The sequence below is a fragment of the Phaseolus vulgaris genome, chromosome 10 (genome assembly GCF_000499845.2).
Source record: "Phaseolus vulgaris cultivar G19833 chromosome 10, P. vulgaris v2.0, whole genome shotgun sequence".
NCBI classification, from domain to species: Eukaryota; Viridiplantae; Streptophyta; class Magnoliopsida; order Fabales; family Fabaceae; genus Phaseolus; species Phaseolus vulgaris.
Window position 1 is genome coordinate 31,708,216 of NC_023750.2, and position 19,337 is coordinate 31,727,552.

Below are 19,337 nucleotides of genomic sequence, written 5' to 3' on the forward strand. Positions count from 1 at the left end.
ATTATAATAAAAATATTTAGATATTAATAATTTTTTTAATTTTAATCAATATAGTAACTGATTATTTTTTATTTTTAAAATTGGTTTTTAGGAAATTGCTATTATTGTTTTTGAAAAATAATTACAATTAGGAAACAATTGATTAATGATCTCTCTTTTTATTTTATTTTGAAAATTATTATAATGCCAATTGTGGAACTACATTGGTCTATAAATACGACTAGCGGTTGATTAATCCCAATATCTTGTATTTACAAATCGCATCATGCAAGTTTTTAGTTACATTTCTTTTGTTGTAATAGTTTACTCCCTGCTCCTAAACCCTAGCCATGGTCTCAATCTCAAATTATTTAATTCTTCCAAAATTGAAAACGATGATGAATGGAAAGTAGCAGCAGCTACATGGTACGGGGAACCAGATGGTGCTGGATCTGATGGTGAGTATTACTTAGCATGCTGATATTAAATTAACTGAAAAAAAGTGTTAATATTCAACATTTTTCACATATTGAAGTATTTAAATCTGTCATGCATGAATAGATAAACTGTTGTAAAACATTATTTTTCAATGTTACAGTATCATGAGTTGAAACATTGGTGTTTTTTCTTCTGATGTTGTTGTGTAGGGGGTGCTTGTGGATATGTTGAGAGTGTGGAGAAACCTCCACTCTCTAAAATGATCTCAGCTGGAGGTTCTTCTCTTTATCAAGGTGGCAGAGGATGTGGAGCTTGTTATCAGGTGCATGCAACCTTGATGGTTATTTGCTTCTTCTTGTTTAGAATAATAAATATTCAAATTGTTTCTTCTGTTCAAAGGTATAAAAAGACTCTCTTATTAGACAGTGATTCAAACATATACTTCAATTTTCAGGTGAAATGCACAGAAAACACAGCTTGTTCAGGAAATGCAGTGAGTGTGATGATAACTGATGAATGCCCTGGCTGTTTCTTAGGATCAGTCCATTTTGATCTGAGTGGCACTGCATTTGGTTCCATGGCAACTCCAGACAAAGCAGATAATCTTCGTAATGTTGGACAACTTCAAATTCTCTACAAAAGGTATAACTCTTTTACATATTTGTTAACAGCTAATAATAATAATGGTAATTTTTGTGAGAGTATTTTGGTAACACTAATTTGAAATACCCTTTTGGGTTTGTAGGGTTGCATGCTCCTTTGGGAACTCAATAACCTTTACCATCGACAATGGGGCCAACCCATTCTATTTTGCAACTGAAATAGAATATGAAAATGGGGATGGTGACCTTGTGGACATTGAGCTGAAGCAAGCTAATTCTGACACATGGCTTCCAATGCAACGTTCATGGGGTTCAAGGTGGGCTTTGAACTTAGGTTCAATGATGCAGCCACCATTCTCCATTAAGCTCACTGAAGATGGCAAGAACCAAAGGAGGACCATTGTGGCTGATAGTGTAATTCCATCCGGCTGGAAACCTGGTCAAGTTTATCGATCTGTTGTTAATTTTTAAACACTATCTCTGTGAGATTTCTCATATAACTCAAACCATAACTGCCACCATCCAACAATTTACAAATGTGACGTGTTTCAAAATTCAGACTCTTATATACTAATAAGTATAATGTAGTTTTAAAATTATTCAATCTCTTTATATAATGCTACAATGCAATTTTAGAATCATTCTGTCTGTTTAAAGAATTTACATTTCAATATTTTTTCATCAGTTAAAATAAATAAAATTAAAGGAGACACTTCACGATTTCTCAATCCTTATATAAAAAGATTATAAAGGTCAAACTTCTCAATACCTAACCAAAAGATACTACAAGTCCGAAAATAACAAATCAAACATCAAGAAACTAACATGTAGGAGAGAGAGTAAAACTCGTCAGTACAAACACCAGGTCTCGGGTAGGCACAAACATTTTACGAGCTGCAAGGCAAAAACAAATACAAAACAAAAACAAAAGTCTCCTGTTAACAACCAAACCTCGCATCTACACCTTAGGAATGCAATCGTAGATAACCCTCACACAAGTTGACATGAATAATTAACCTGCACAAGTGAACAACCCCACCCAAAAACCCACCTTGCAACATTCTCATTCTTCAAAGTAAGATTATTTTCCAGCATATTGTTACAAACTAAGTCAAGCAAAATCAAGTACTCTTTACGAACAAACAACTGATATCTACACGACCACAAACTTGTACAGAGAAGCACAACAAACCATCCATTTTTGGAGAAAAAGTTATTTCTAAGGTCCACAAACATCATTTTTTTTTCAGATACTTCATACAAATAATGGGTTTCAAGCACCAATTCGAGTAAGAAAAGTCTCTTAATCTTTCCTTAGTCGTAATTCAAGACCAAATTTTTCTTTGTGTACCATAGTGGTTGACCGAAGAGAACCCCAACCACTCCAAACATAAATATCAAATTCTCCAAGATACCTTGCACTTGAAGAAGAGAGGATTTATCGTCTCCTCTTACTCACCATACATGGAACAAAGACGAGTTTACATTTCAATTAAAAGTTATTTTTCTTTTTAATTACAACGTAATGCAAAATTGTTAATATATCATTACTTTATTAATAGAATTGTCAACGTATCATCGTTTAATAATAAATTTATTTCTCATTTTGTATAAGAAATTCATATATAAATATAATAATACAAAACTGTAAACATTTCTTGAATGTAATAACCAAAATTATCATTAACAGTTATTGTATAATTTTATATACCATTTCAATGGTGTATTTCCAATTTTAGTCATGAATAATATTTCTATACACTATAAGAAAATTATTAAATAGAAACTAAATTTAGAAACTAAAATAATTAGTTACTATTCGACTAAATTAGAGACTATTTTATAAACGAAAAAAAATTATTGGTATTTAAAGTAGTTTTTATTATTAATAAAAATTTATAAAATAGTTTTTAAATTTTTATTTAACCCTTATCTACTAAGGGTTTAGCTATTTAATATTTTATATCCTAAATTAGTCTCTATTAATCTTTTAAAGACCAATTTCGAATCTAAAATATTAATAACTAAAACCGAGATAGCAAATTTAAATACCAATTTAGAAACTATTTTATAAATTTTTATTAATAATAGAAATCACTTTTATATGCCAATAATTTTTTTAATCTCTAAATTAGTATTTAATTTAGTTAATATAGTGACTAATTATTTTTTTCTATAAATTTGATTGCTATTTAATAATTTTCTCGTAGTGATAGTAAAATTTAAAATATCCTTTTTCATACATAATATATGTTCTAGCCGGTTGACCTGGGTCGTCTTTATGCGTGGCTTGTCCTAACGAGCTAGGGCACCTTCGTTCTGCCTCGTCTATGAGTACCTGAAAAAGAAGAACAAAGGGGCGCCCTCGCGGCCGTTTGCACTCCGACGATCAAGTCAGCTAGCGAGAAACACCAAAGTGACTGAAGACTGTATGATAATCTCAATGACTGAAACTGTGTGGCTAAATTGTGTTGCCCTAATTGCCTTGTGCTCACTATGGGGTGCTGCGAAGACAACTAGGGTTTGCGCTCTGTGTGACTATGAGAATTAGGTTAAGACTCGTGTAACTGTCAAAGCGTACCTTACTAGGGTTCTTCGTGCCCTTTATATAGGTGAAAACTAGGGTTTACCTCTTGGTTGCTTGCTATTATCTAGGGTTCCTTGGAGAAGGTCCTTGCGCCGCTATTCCTAGGATCTGAGCGTATATGGCACATGGACTTCCCTTATCTGGAGTGCAATCAATAACCTTGTGGCCACTTGGGCTCTAACTTGAGCGCTGTATCTCTCGCGCCATCATACTTCGTGGGTGCCCTAACTAATCACGTGTCATGCATGCAGCCTTCCCTAGATATCTTTAATGAGCACGTGGGCATTGCCACGTGCCCCTTTGACTCGATCGTTTATTATTTGCGGAGGGTCCCACAGTGCCGCCACCCAACTTTAGGGCGATGTCTTACTTTGGGGCGATGTCTCACTTTAGCCGACGTCTTACTCGGCGACGTCTTACTTGGTGACGTCTTACTTCTGCGCGATGCTTCTCTTGGGCGATGCCTCTCTTGGGCGACGTCTCGCTTGGGCGACGTCTTGCTTAGGCGATGTGCGATGACCCATCTTGGCGGTGACACATCTCGGCGATAACGATTATGTATACTGCAGAACGCCGCTTCTACATACGGCGACTACGTTGACTTCTTGACCACCTACCTTTCTCTTGTCCACGTCATCACACCTGATGACCTGGTTGGTACACAAGCCCCCCAGTCTTGAGCTGATAACTTGTTTTCAGCAAAAAGACTAAGAAGTTCACTGTTCCATTTTCTTCTTCAATACATATAAATGTGCACATGGTTTCGCTTTTATCTGCTGTGTAATCATCCGATATAACTGACTAACTCTTGCTTTAAAGAAATCGACTTAGCGCCAACTGGTGCTTAGCTCTGTGAAAATCAACTTAATGGGCAGTAGGCGTGGGTCAGTCTTAGTATCTGAAATCTAGCTCGCCTGATCTGCCAAGTGACATGCGCACTTCTATGTCATCGCCTCAAACTCTGCTAACTTAGTTTTCGTCGTGTACTTCTTCTTTCGAGCCTCAACCACAAAACCATAGGCTTCCAAGGATGCTATTTTCCTCTTAACTTCCAAGGCGTCCTCTGCGGAGCTGCCTCATACCTTGAGTTATCAACTTTGCTCATTCTGGGAGGGGAGCTGCCTTTAACGGATCCCCCCGAGCCTTTAATCTGAAACAACTTGATCTTGACCATTGTTCCCTCATCTGGGGGTAGAGCTGCCTTTCGGATCCTTCTCTACCTACAACGATCTAGGTCGTGAAGTGTCCTACCTCAGCCACCCTGTGACTTCTTCCACCCTGATAACTTATCTGTTGTGCGATCACCTGATAACTTGGTTGGTTTTTACTCAACCCAATTAACTTAGCACAAACTGATGCTTAATTTCCTGGAAATCAACTTATCTTGAACAAACGGTTAGTCTATAGCAATAACATTTGACACGAAATTACTTACTGAGCAGTAGGCAGGAGTCATTTTTAGTATCTGAAATCTCGCTTGCCTGATCTGCCAAGTGACATGTGTATTTCTAGGTCATCGCCTAAAACTTTGTTGGCCTAGTTCTGCACTGAGGACTTTCGAACTTGCCTCAATTTGCTTAAGCAAAGAGGTCTTGTATTCTGTTCTTGCCTAGCAAATAGGTCTTGTATTCTGTTCTTGCCTGAACTCACTCGAGGGTGAGGAGGACTTTTTTTGGTGCCTCAATTTGCTTAAGCAAATAGGTCTTGTATTCTGTTCTTGCCTGAACTCACTCAAGGGTGAGGAGGACTTTCTATGGTGCCTCAACTTGCCCAGGGGCTACCTTTTCCCTGGATGCACTGAGGACTTTTAATCTCATCTTTCTTGAACTCACTCGAGGGTGAGAAGGACTTTCTCTGGTGCCTCAACTTGCCCAGGGGCTACCTTTTCCCTGGATGCACTGAGGACTTTTAATCTCATCTTGCCTGAAATCACTCGAGGGTGTGGAGGACTTTCTCTGGTGCCTCAACTTGCCCAGGGGCTACCTTTTCCCTGGATGCACTGAGGACTTTTAATCTCATCTTGCTTGAACTCACTCGAGGGTGAGGAGGACTTTCTCTGGTGCCTCAACTTGCCCAGGGGCTACCTTTTCCCTGAATGCACTGAGGACTTTTAATCTCATCTTGCCTGAACTCACTCGAGGGTGAGGAGGACTTTCTCTGGTGCCTCAACTTGCCCAGGGGCTACCTTTTCCCTGGATGCACTGAGGACTTTTAATCTCATCTTGCCTGAACTCACTCGAGGGTGAGGAGGACTTTCTCTGGTATCGGGGCTAGCTATTCCTACTTAAGGAGGGGGCGTCCCGAAGGAATCCCTTAACCCCTGCTCAAGGGCTAGGCGCCCAGATTTTAACTCATACTGGACATACCTGTCATCTTGCTCTGAACTCTCGCCTATACTCGTTCTTGGCGAGTAGGACTTCTTAATCTGTTCTCGCCTAAACTCGTTCTTAGCGAGTAGGACTTCTGATCTTCATGTGATTCCAATAGCCACATAGAACAAGATTCTTGACACTTTGAGGAATCACCTTGAGCTGGAAAATATAAAGGCACTTTCTTAGAAGTTGGATCATGGTTCTAAAATCAAGAACTCACCAATAACAAGTACCAAATCCCAAACACATTTGGATGAACCAAATATTGTCAAATTGAATCAACAAAGGAAAAATAAAAAGAAGAGACCGAACAGAAATGAATCAAAAAACAAAAGTACTGAACAGAATTAAGAAACAAACAGAAAATAGGTGCTGGAAAATTAGAGGAACCGAAACAACAACAACTCAAAACACAAGGCAACATGAACAAAATTGAAGAAGAAGAAGGAAGGAGAAGAGAATGCTCATGAAGATGGAAGATAGGTTGGATGATCACGCCACTAGAAGTATGGATGCTCCTAGATGAGTGTGCAAGCCGCCACTTGAGGAAACCATGGTCCTTCAAGATAAGACTAGAGTAGAAGCTCAAAAGCTCTCCAAATGCTCACTCCAATTTTGAGTATAGTTTCTTTAGATGAATTCAAATCTGAAATTTACAAGGAAGGCACCTCTATTTATAGCCTAAGGTGCTGAAAAAGAAAGCTAAAATAATTCAAAATTCCCTCCCAAAACCATCTAGAACCGGCGCTAAAATGCAAAGCAAGGAAGGTGTGATCCTTCCCTTCACTTTGGCACCCCCTATTCTACTTCTACACCTATCTACTAATACACCCCCCTAAAGCTCCTAACTAAAACCTAAAAGATGCTATAACAAAAGAGGTTTCTAAGGTTTCCCTCTAAGCACCTTCAACTAAAGACACTACAAAAAGAGAAAATAAATGTCCTCTAGCTCCCAAGGCTTTGAACATGCTTCTTGTAATCCTTTGAGGTGGACTTTGACCTCCATGGGCGTCCTCCATTTGTGCCTCCACCTCTTCTTGAGCTTGATGAGTGGTCTCCATGTTCTCTTGGGCTTGATCTCCATTATACTCCCCGAGTTGGAGAGAATTCGACCACGAATTCTGGAGACCTACAGAAAAAGGAGTTAGATCGCTGACATTAAAAGTATGACTACCTAAGAATGTATCAGGCATATCTAACTCATAAGCATTGTCATTAATCCTCTTGAGGATTTGGAAAGGTCCATCCCCTCGAGGCATTAGTTTGGACTTCCTTTGAGTAGGAAAACGATCCTTCCTCAAGTGAAGCCAAACCCAATCGCCCTCATCAAACAACAATGCTTTTCTCCTTTTATTGGCAAGTTCAGCATACTTTCCAACCTTCTTCTCAATTCTCTTCTTGATGTCTTTATGCAAAGTTTTCACAAAAGAAGCCTTTTCATCCCCATCTTTGCACAAGACATCTTCAAGAAGGGGAATAGGAAGAAGATCAAGAGGTGTTAGGGGATTAAACCCATAGACCACCTCAAAAGGAGAATGGGAGGTGGTAGAATTTACTACTCGGTTATATGCAAACTCAACATGGGGTAGTAAATTCTCCCACACTCTAGGATTCCCCGAAATAAAGCATCTCAATAGTTGTCCCAAAGTTCTATTCACCACCTCGGTTTGACCATCGGTTTGTGGGTGGCAAGTGGTAGAAAATAAAAGCTTAGTTCCAAGCTTGCCCCACAAGGTCTTCCAAAAGTGACTCAAGAACTTAGGATCTCTATCGGACACTATAGACTTAGGAATCCCATGCAAGCGAACCACTTCTTGGAAGAAGAGGTTTGCAATGTGGCATGCATCATCCACTTTGTGGCAAGGAATAAAGTGAGCCATCTTTGAAAAACGATCCACTACCACAAAAATGGAGTCCTTTCCCTTTGATGTCTTGGGTAAGCCTAAGATGAAATCCATAGATATATCTACCCAAGGCATTGAAGGGATAGGAAGAGGAGTATAAAGACCATGGGGATGCATTTTAGATTTAGCTTTGCGGCAAGCTATGCATTTATCACACAAACTATGAACATGTTTATGCATATGAGGCCAAAAGAAATGTTCATGCAACACATCCAAAGTTTTAGCAACCCCAAAATGTCCCATTAAGCCCCCCTCATGAGCTTCTCTAACAAGAGATAATCTAATAGAGCATTGGGGAACACAAAGACGTTTTCCTTTAAAAAGAAAGCCATCTTGAATAAAAAAATCTTTGTGTCCTCCTTTAAGACACTCTTGATAGAGGAGAGAAAAATCAAGGTCATCATGATAAAGTTCCTTAATGTGATCAAAACCAAGATATTGAGAGGTTAAAAGATTTAGCAAGGTGTATCTTCTAGAAAGAGCATCCGCCACAATATTTATTTTACCTTGCTTGTGTTTGATCACATAAGGAAATTGCTCAATGAATTCCACCCACTTAGCATGCCTCTTGTTAAGTTTGTTTTGGCTTTTCAAATATTTAAGAGATTCATGATCACTATGTATCACAAACTCTTTGGGAAAAAGATAGTGTTGCCAAGTAAACAAAGCCCTAACAAGTGCATATATTTCCTTACCATAGGTGGAATAGTTGAGATGACTTCCCTTCAATTTCTCACTAAAATAGGCTATGGGGTGGCCCTCTTGAAGGAGAACAGCCCCAATACCTATGCTTGAAGCATCACACTCAATCTCAAATGTCTTAGTGAAATTAGGAAGGGCCAAGATGGGAGCATTAGTCAATTTTTCTTTCAAAGTATCAAAAGCTTTTTGTTGTGCTTCTCCCCAATGAAAGACCACATCCTTTTTCACTATGTCATTGAGTGGTGCGGCAATGGTACCAAAGTTTGGGACAAATCTTCTATAGAAAGAAGCTAGCCCATGAAAACTTCGGACCTCATTCAAAGATTTCGGTGTAGGCCAATTTTGAATGGCCACCACCTTTGTTTTGTCCACATGGACCCCTTTACAACTCACAACAAACCCTAGGAATTCTATATGATCAAGAGCAAACATACATTTAGCAAGGTTAGCATACAAATGTTCCTTCCTAAGGGTTTCCAAAACTTGCCTAACATGCAACCTATGGTCATTCAAAGATAAGCTATAAATGAGAATGTCATCAAAGTAAACCACAACAAACTTACCAATGAAAGGTCTAAGAACATGATGCATGAGGCGCATGAAGGTACTTGGTGCATTAGTTAAACCAAAAGGCATAACTAACCACTCATATAAACCAAAGTTGGTCTTAAAAGCCGTCTTCCATTCATCACCCGGTTTGATACGGATTTGATTGTAGCCGCTTTTAAGATCAATCTTTGAAAAGATTTTTGAACCATGTAATTCATCCAACAAATCATCTAGTCTAGGTATGGGATGCCTATACTTAATGGTTATGTTATTGATGGCCCTACAATCCGAACACATTCGCCATGTGCCATCCTTTTTTGGCACTAAGATGATAGGCATAGCACAAGGACTCATGCTATCTTGCACCCACCCTTTTTCAATCAAAGCCTCAACTTGTTTGCGAATTTCCTTGGTTTCACTTGGATTGGTCCTATATGCGGGACGATTTGGTAAAGAAGAGCCCGGTATCAAATCAATTTGGTGCTCAATCCCTCTCAAAGGTGGAAGTCCATTTGGAGGATCTTGAAACACATCTTTGAACTCTTCTACCAAATTTTCCAAGCAATGAGGACTATCAACAAGTGATTCTATGCTAAGAGTTCTAGGGATGGCTAAAAAAAGAGGATGATGACCCACTATTTCCCTTTCAATGTCACGCCTAGACACAAGGAGTGTAGGCTTAGAACTCTTATCTTTTTTATCTTTTTTATCTTTTTCACTCTCCCTCTTTTTCTTCATGATAACTTGGTCCTCATGGACTTCTCTTGGAGAGAGAGATTTTAAAGTAACCTTGTGACCATGGAATTCAAAAGATAATTTGTTGGTAAAGCCATCATGTAAAACTTTTCTATCAAATTGCCAAGGCCTTCCCAAAAGAACATGAGTGGCTTCCATGGGCACAACATCACATAATACCTCATCTTTGTATTTTCCAATGGAGAAATGGATGAGGACTTGTTTATTAACAATTATTTCTCCTACTTCACTAAGCCATTGTAACTTGTAGGGCTTTGTATGAGAGATAGTAGGCAATCCAAGTTTATCTACTACTCTTGTACTAGCCACATTTGCACAACTACCCCCATCCACTATCAAGGAACAAATGTTGTTTTGAATAAGACATCTTGTATGGAAAATATTTTCCCTTTGACTTTCATCAAAAGGTTGTGAAACTTGTCCAAGAAGTCTTCTCACAACTAACAAGTCCCCTTCAAGTGGACATTCGCTCTCTTCCTCACTAGATGCATGAGAATGCAATGAATGCTTTGAAGAATCCGAATCATGCTCACTAACTACAATGCCTTCATGCATGTACATACTTCGTTTGGAAGGACAATTTGCAGCAATATGACCATAACCCATACATTTAAAGCATTTAGTGTTAGATGTTCTAGTGGGAGACTTAGGTCTAGATGTTGATGGCTTAGATTCCTTGGGTTTGAAAGAAGAATCTTTGGAAGGATGTTTAGAAAAAGAAGTTTTGTTTCTCCAAGACTTGGAGTAGTATCCATTATTGGAAGCATTTTTAAAAGAGTTTTTCTTAGCAAGTTGGGCTTCCACCTTCATTGCAAGATGAACTAAAGAACCCAATGATGAATACTCTTGTAACTCAACAATGTCTTGGATATCCTTCCTAAGACCACTCACAAACCTAGCAACCATGGCTTCTTCACTTTCTTCTAATTCAATTTTAAGCACAAGCGTCTCAAGCTCCTTATAATATTCATCCACATTTAGCGTGCCTTGTTGAAACCGTTGGAGTCTCAACATGAGGTCTTTCCTAAAATGTGGGGGCACAAACCTAGCGCGCATATGATCCTTTAAAGAGTTCCAAGAGTCCACGGGAGGACCCTTGTGATAGATAATGTCCTTTACAATTCCATGCCACCATTTCATGGCATAATCACTAAACTCTAGGGTGGCTAGCTTGAGCTTATGCTCATCTTGGATCTCATGGATCTCAAAAATTTGTTCACACTTAGCCTCCCAATCTAAATACACATTTGGATCACTAGAACCATTAAAACAAGGTAGTTTGACCGAAGGAAGCTTGGACTTTGCATCATGGTAGAAGCCATTGCCGTAGTGAATTCTTTCCCCTTGGTGATGATGTCTTTGTCCATGGACTTGGGGTGGAGGTCTCCTTCTCCTATGCTCATCTTCACGGCCAACATCATTTGAAGAAGCTCTTGAAGATGGTCTATGAGAATGATGTCCATCATGGATAGAAGGAGATGGTCTAGTTTGTTGGACCTCCATCTTTTGCAATTTCTCATCCAACCTTCTAATTGTTCTTTGAGCTTCATGTAATTCACCAAGAATTGAAGCTTTGGAAGGAGAATTCTGCTTGTAGGATGCATCACTTGAAAATCCAGCCATTTGTAATTAAAAACAGCAAACACACAAAACAGCAAACAAGTTAAAAAATTAGCAAAAACATTGAGCTTTGCAATTGAAACTGCCGAAGTGAATTTAAGGCTGAAAAAGATATCACTCTCAAAGAAATAATGTTCTTGCTCCAATCTGATCTTGAGGCCTTGGAATCCTCAAATGAAATATGTCAAAGCAAGCACACCAATCTTAAGAGCAAACCACCACAAAACCAAAGAAACAATAAAGACAAACAAGAAAAGGTATAAGCAAGGAAAAGGTAATTGCAAAAGGAATACTATATGTAAGACAAACTCAAAGAATAAGAATGAAAGACAATCAAGAAAATAAATAACTCAATGAGAAAAGTAGGCACACAAAAGAATACCTAAGGAAAAGCACTAGAGTAGATGAAGAAAACAAAAAATTTAGCTACTGGAATTTTTTTTTTTTTATGCAAACTGTGTTTGATATTCACTGATTTAACTGGAACGTTGTAGAGCGAACTGGATTATGAAATTTATACCACAGAAACTTCAAGATGTTAACTCAAAAATGGCACTGGAATCAATTAAAAACAGAAAGCCAATTGAGAGAAATAAATTTTTTAAAATCACTGCCAGATTACCGTATTTTTTTCGGCAGGAATGTACACTTTTTTTATTTTATTTATCATTTTTTGTGTACTTCATATTTTTGAATGATTCTTTTTTCTATTCTTTTCTAACACTTTGAATATCTCAAATCCAGAATTTTAGAATTTTACAGTACGTAAATCAGTTGCAATAAGAAAAAACAGTAAGCACTTTTTTTCAGAAACAGAGGAATCCTAATAGGAATAAAAAAAGGATGATGAACTAGCAAAGACATAATAGAAAATGATGTATTGGAACTTGTATAGGTCTAGAATACAAGTATGAACTCAATTCTAAAAAGAAAATGCACAAAGGATCAACATCAATTCAGAAAAAAAATACATGACACCAAAGCAAGAAACAATCAAAACAATAAAAGTACTACTAGAAGTAATGACATATATGGAATAACATGACTAAGACAAAACTTGACATGATTCAAAAATTAAAAGACACAACACAAATTGTAACAAATGAAAGGAAGCTTAAGGTAAACTCTAGGAAGGATAATGCCATTCCAAAAGAGCAACCATACTCATAAGAATTATGAGTGCCATAAACCTTTCCACAAACACTTGGAGCAAAAGAAAAACAGCAAGAATACTCAAGTAAAATTCTAAAACAGAAACTTAAATTGCAAGAAAATAAAGAGCTCTTGAAATTAAAGTGCACACAACTCAACAATTAACAAGAATGAACCTAAGACTCATGATACCACATGATGTGATTCCAATAGCCACATAGAACAAGATTCTTGACACTTTGAGGAATCACCTTGAGCTGGAAAATATAGAGGCACTTTCTTAGAAGTTGGATCATGGTTCTAAAATCAAGAACTCACCAATAACAAGTACCAAATCCCAAACTCATTTGGATGAACCAAATATTGTCAAATTGAATCAACAAAGGAAAAATAAAAAGAAGAGACCGAACAGAAATGAATCAAAAAACAAAAGTACCGAACAGAATTAAGAAACAAACAGAAAATAGGTGCTGGAAAATTAGAGGAACCGAAACAACAACAACTCAAAACACAAGGCAACATGAACAAAATTGAAGAAGAAGAAGGAAGGAGAAGAGAATGCTCATGAAGATGGAAGATAGGTTGGATGATCACGCCACTAGAAGTATGGATGCTCCTAGATGAGTGTGCAAGCCGCCACTTGAGGAAACCATGGTCCTTCAAGATAAGACTAGAGTAGAAGCTCAAAAGCTCTCCAAATGCTCACTCCAATTTTGAGTATAGTTTCTTTAGATGAATTCAAATCTGAAATTTACAAGGAAGGCACCTCTATTTATAGCCTAAGGTGCTGAAAAAGAAAGCTAAAACAATTCAAAATTCCCTCCCAAAACCATCTAGAACCAGCGCTAAAATGCAAAGCAAGGAAGGTGTGATCCTTCCCTTCACTTTGGCACCCCCTATTCTACTTCTACACCTATCTACTAATACACCCCCCTAAAGCTCCTAACTAAAACCTAAAAGATGCTATAACAAAAGAGGTTTCTAAGGTTTCCCTCTAAGCACCTTCAACTAAAGACACTACAAAAAGAGAAAATAAATGTCCTCTAGCTCCCAAGGCTTTGAACATGCTTCTTGTAATCCTTTGAGGTAGACTTTGACCTCCATGGGCGTCCTCCATTTGTGCCTCCACCTCTTCTTGAGCTTGATGAGTGGTCTCCATGTTCTCTTGGGCTTGATCTCCATCAGATCTGCTCTCGCCTAAACTCGTTCTTGGCGAGTAGGACTTCTGATCTGTTCTCGCCTAAACTCGTTCTTGGCGAGTATGACTTAAAACTTAACTTTCACCTCTGATTGCCAGGTGGTGACAAGGACTTAAAAACTTTATACTTGTGCCTCCGATCGCTAGGCGATGAGGACTTAAAAATTTCATACGTTTGCCTTCGATCGCCAGGTGGCGATGAGGTCTTAAAACTTTATATTAGTGCCTCCGATCGCCGAGTGGCGATGAGGACTTAAAACTTAACTTGTGCCTCCAATCGCCAAGCAGTGATGAGGACTTGAAACTTATACTCGTTTGCCTCTGATCGCCAGGTGGCGATGAGGTCTTAAAACTTTATACTCGTGCCTCCGATCGCCGAGTGACGATGAAGACTTAAAACTTATCTTGTGCCTCCAATCGCCGAGTGGCGATGAGGACTTAAAGACTTTATACTAGTGCCTCCGATCGCCGAGTGGCGATGAGGACTTAAAACTTAACTTGTGCCTCCAATCGCCAAGCAGTGATGAGGACTTGAAACTTATACTCGTTTGCCTCTGATCGCCAGGTGGCGATGAGGTCTTAAAACTTTATACTCGTGCCTCCGATCGCCGAGTGACGATGAAGACTTAAAACTTATCTTGTGCCTCCAATCGCCGAGTGGCGATGAGGACTTAAAGACTTTATACTAGTGCCTCCGATCGCCGAGTGGCGATGAGGACTTAAAACTTATCTTGTGCCTCCAATCGCCGAGTGGCGATGAGGACTTAAAAACTTGACTTTCACCTCCGATTGCCAACTGGCGATGAGGGCTTAAAACTTAACTTTCACCTCCGATCGCCAACTGGCGATGAGGGTTTAAAACTTAACTTGTGCCTCCAATCGCCGAGTGGCGATGAGGACTTAAAAACTTGACTTTCACCTCCGATCGCCAACTGGCGATGAGGGCTTAAAAACTTAACTTTCACCTCCGATCGCCAACTGGCGATGAGGGTTTAAAACTTAACTTGTGCCTCCAATCGCCGAGTGGCGATGAGGACTTAAAAAACTTTATACTTTAAAACTTTGGACTGAATGCATGCGATCTGAATCTGCCCCAAATTACACAAGGACGACAAAGTCTTCTCTTCGAAAACTTAAAATGACAAACATGCAAACTCAATAACTGGGAAACTTTGATAAATTGGATATTAACTTATGATGAACATACCTGTTATCTGATTGATTATCTGGCTGCAACGCCTACTTCTGGCGATACTTTGTTCTAGTGATACCTGTTCTTGGCATCGCTATCTCGGCGACGCCTTGTCTTGGTAGTCCCTTGTTCTGGCGACGCCATCTTGGTCCTCTTCTTTGATCTTTGATTTTACATGGAAGGGAAAAACTAAGGCAAATGTATCTTAATCTCTTCTCGCCTACACCCGCTCACGGCGAGGAAGGTCTTTTTAAACTCTTCTCGCCTACACTCGCTTACGGCGAGGAAGGTCCTCTTTAAACTCTTCTCGCCTACACTCGCTTACGGCGAGGAAGGTCTTCTTTAAACTTTTTTCGCCTACACTCGCTTATGGCGAGGAAGGTCTTTTTGAACTCTTCTCGCCTACACTCGCTTACGGCGAGGAAGGTCTTTCTCAACTTTTCTCGCCTACACTCGCTTACGGCGAGGAAGGTCTTTCCAAACTCTTCTCGCCTGCGCTCGCTCACGGCGAGGAGGACTAAAAAACTTCACACTTGTGCCTCCGATCGCCATATGGTGATAAGGACTTAAAACATTATGCTTTAAAACCTTGTACTGAATGCATGCGGTCTGAATTTGCCTTAAATTAAACAAAGACGATAAAGTTTCTTTCCAAGTGCTTAAAAACGATGAGCATGCAAACTTAACAACTGGGAAACTTTAGTAACTTTTCGAAACCTTCTTTATTGGGTGACCTTGTTAAAAAACCCTCTTCAGGAAAAAAGAGTGCCCCCTTGAAAAATTGTTTTATTGCTACTTACAATGTTTTAACTGTAATAAAACTTGAGATGGGTGGCGTTCCAGGTGCGAGGAATCGCCCCTCCTTCCAGTGTTTCTAGGCGGTAAGCGCCGTTTCCGAGTGCTTCGGTTATTCTGAATGGTCCCGTCCATTTGGGCGACAGCTTGTTCTGCATCTCGTATTGGTGGGCCTTCCTCATCACCAAGTCGCCATCTCTAAATCGCCTTGATTTCATCCTGGAGTTGTACTTGCGTTCAACTCTTCTTTTTACTGCTTCGGCCTTTACCCTTGCCTCCTCCCTGACTTCGTCCAACAAATCTAAATTCATTCTCCTTTCGGCGTTCGAGTCTTCTGCCACGAAGTTCTGGAATCTCGGCGAGCTTTCCTGGATTTCGACCGGGATCATCGCATCGCACCCATATACCAAGCTAAACGGGGTTTTGTGGGTTCCCGATTGATTGGTGGTATGATATGCCCATACTATGCGGGGAACTTCCTCAGCCCAAGACCCCTTGGCTTTCTCCAACCTCCTCTTCAGTCCTCTCAGCAAAACCCGATTGGCCGACTCCACTTGCCCATTCGTTTGTGGGTGCTCCACAGAGGCAAACACCTGTTGCGTCCCAATATCCTCGCACAGCTTCTTCAATAGGTGACTTGCGAACTAGGTCCCATTATCTGATACCAAACGCTTGGGCACACCAAAACGACACACAATGTTCTTCCATACGAAACTGTGAATCTTGTGTGCGGTGATCTGGGCTACTGGTTCCGCTTCAATCCATTTCGTGAAGTACTCAATCGCTACAACCAAGTACTTCATTTGCCTGACCGCCAATGGAAAGGGTCCCAGAATATCGATTCCCCACGTATGAAACGGCCAGGGGCTGTAGATTGATTTTAGCTCTTCTGGGGGCGCTTTGTGCCAATCGGCGTGTTGCTGGCATTGTTTGCAACGTTGCGCATATTCCTTGCAATCTTCCCTCATTGTTGGCCAATAATAGCCCGCGCGGAGAGTTCTTGTTGCCAGGGCTCGACCCCCGATGTGGCTCCCGCAGATCCCCTCGTGGAGTTCAGTCATAATTCGTACGCACTTCTCTCCATGCACACATACTAACAGAGGGTGTGTAAATCCGAACCTGTACAGTTCTCCGTCGATTAAGGTGAACTTTCTGGAGCTTTTCTTTACCTTTCTGGCCTCCGTCGGATCCACTAGGAGGACGCCGTCTGCCATGTACCGCTGGTACGGTGTTATCCATGTGTCTGGTTGGTAGACGGCGTAAACCCGCGTTGTCTTCACTTCCTCTACTAGATGCGCCCTGACTCTCGCTGCCCTCAAGGTTTCCTGAGTTAACGATCGATGACTCCTTGCTATCCCTTCCGTCGACTTGCAAACTTGAAGAACCTGGTGGTCTGCTGCGAACGCCCGAGGTATCTTTAGAGTTTCTTGTATAACAATCCTTTGCCTGCCCCCCTTGCCCGAACTGGCGAGCTTGGCAAGCAAGTCAGCTCGGGCATTCTGCTCCTTCGGTACGTGCACTACTTCGAACAACGCAAAAGACCTTCTTAACTCCTGTACATACTCTAGGTAAGCCGCCATCTGTGGATCCTTGGCTTGGAATTCGCCGGTCACCTGTCCGGTGATCAGCAAAGAGTCGCTCTTGGCCATCAGTACCTTCACCCCCATTTCCTTTGCGAATAGAATACCGGCAATCAATGCTTCATATTCCGTCTGATTATTGCTGGCTTTGAAGGCACACCTCAGGGATTGTTCTATTAACACGCCGTTGGGTCCCTCCAGAATGACTCCAGCTCCACTACCTAGCTGGTTGGACGATTCGTCAACCGAGAGTACCCAACGATCATTACTTCCGGCGCTATTTGTTGTTTCAGCGGATAGCTCGACCACAAAGTCGGCGAAGATTTGCCCCTTGATCGGTCCTCGGGGTTCATACCTGACATCAAACTCTGACAACTCCACCGCCCATTTTATCATCCTCCCAGCTACATCCGGTTTCTTTAGAACCTTTTGGATGGGCAAGTCAGTCATCACTCATACCGCGAAGCTCTGGAAGTAATGTCGTAGCCTTCTTGCCGAAAGCACGACCGCCAGCGCCGCTTTCTCTAAGGCTTGGTATCTCACTTCCGGACCTTGTAACACCTTACTGACAAAATAGATAGGTTTCTGAATTTGATCTTGTTCTTGGACGAGCACCGCACTCAACGCCCTTTCGGTGACGACGAAGTATAACTTGAGGGGCGTTCCCACTTGGGGTTTGCACAGAACCGGTGGGCTCGCCAAGTACTCCTTGAGTTTTACGAAAGCTTCTTCACATTCTCTCGTCCAGACAAACCTGTTATTCCTCTTTAAACACTGGAAATACGAGTGGCCCCTCTCCCCACTGGCAGATACGAATCGTGAGAGAGCGGCCATCCGACCTGTAAGCTGTTGTACCTCCTTGATAGTGGCAGGGCTTCTCATTGCCAGGATGGCAGCACACTTATCAGGATTCGCTTCGATTCCTCTTTCGGTTAAGAGGAAACCCAAGAACTTTCCCGCTTCTACGCCGAAAATGCACTTCTCGGGGTTTAGCTTCAGCCTGTACTTGGCTATTGTGACGAATAGCTCTTCTAGATACAACGTGCCGATTCCTTTCCGGGGACGTCACGACCATGTCGTCGACATAAGCTTGCACGTTTCTCCCTAGCATAGGTGCGAGCACTTTATCCATCAGCCTCTGGTACGTGGCTCCCGCGTTCTTCAGCCCAAAGGGCATCACCCTGTAACAATAGCACTATCTTTCCGTCATGAAGGCGGTTTTCTCCTCATCCGTGGGGTGCATCTTGATCTGGTTGTACCCCGAGAAGGCATCCAGGAAGCTTAACAGCTTGCAACCTCCTGCACTGTCTACCAGGGCATCTATACTGGGCAAAGGGTAGGAATCCTTTAGACACGCCTTGTTCAGATCTGTGAAATCAACGCACATTCGCCATTTACCGTTGCTCTTCTTTACCAACACCACGTTTGCGAGCCATTCCGGATACTGTATCTCCTTGATGTGGTCCGCAGCGAGGAGTTTCTGTGTTTCCTCTCTGATAGCCTGTCTCCTTTCTTCGTTGAACTTCCTCCTTCGTTGTCGGACTGGCTTGACTTGGGGGTCCATTGCCAAACGATGGGACAAGAAATCAAGATCGATTCCCGACATATCTGAGGCGGACCATGCAAACGCATCCAGGTGTTTACCTATTACCTTGGCGATCTGGTCTTGCGTTTCGTCATCCAAGGTCTTTCCTAGTTTAAATGTTTTCCCGCCGATGTCCTTCTCGAGCCAATCCTTGACCGGCTGGGGCCTCCTTTCACTGGCGATGACCGCTTTCGCAATTCCCGACTCCCTGCCGGCCTCCGGGCGATTCTCTTCTCTCTCCATCTGAGCGGCGTTCTCGACATCTGACATTGCCGCGTCCCCTTCGGCGACCATTTCGATGGTCGTACTCGCAGATCGCCGGTTTT

General features: G+C 41.1%; 2 protein-coding genes across 2 annotated transcripts; one reads left to right on the top strand and one right to left on the bottom strand.

Moving 5' to 3' along the window:
• The first annotated feature begins 263 nt into the window (after positions 1-263).
• LOC137818943 (putative expansin-B2) lies at positions 264-1,576 on the top strand. Its single transcript, XM_068622606.1, has 4 exons — positions 264-437; positions 627-739; positions 872-1,059; positions 1,163-1,576. The coding sequence occupies exons 1-4, from the start codon at positions 266-268 to the stop codon at positions 1,488-1,490; spliced, it is 801 nt and encodes a 266-aa protein (XP_068478707.1). The 5' UTR covers positions 264-265; the 3' UTR covers positions 1,491-1,576.
• A 14,281-nt stretch (positions 1,577-15,857) lies between these two features.
• Positions 15,858-17,876, bottom strand: LOC137817910 (uncharacterized). The gene is made up of 2 exons (XM_068621135.1): positions 17,016-17,876; positions 15,858-16,469 (listed from the first exon to the last, which is right to left on the bottom strand). The coding sequence occupies exons 1-2, from the start codon at positions 17,874-17,876 to the stop codon at positions 15,858-15,860; spliced, it is 1,473 nt and encodes a 490-aa protein (XP_068477236.1).
• Between the last annotated feature and the right edge of the window lie 1,461 nt (positions 17,877-19,337).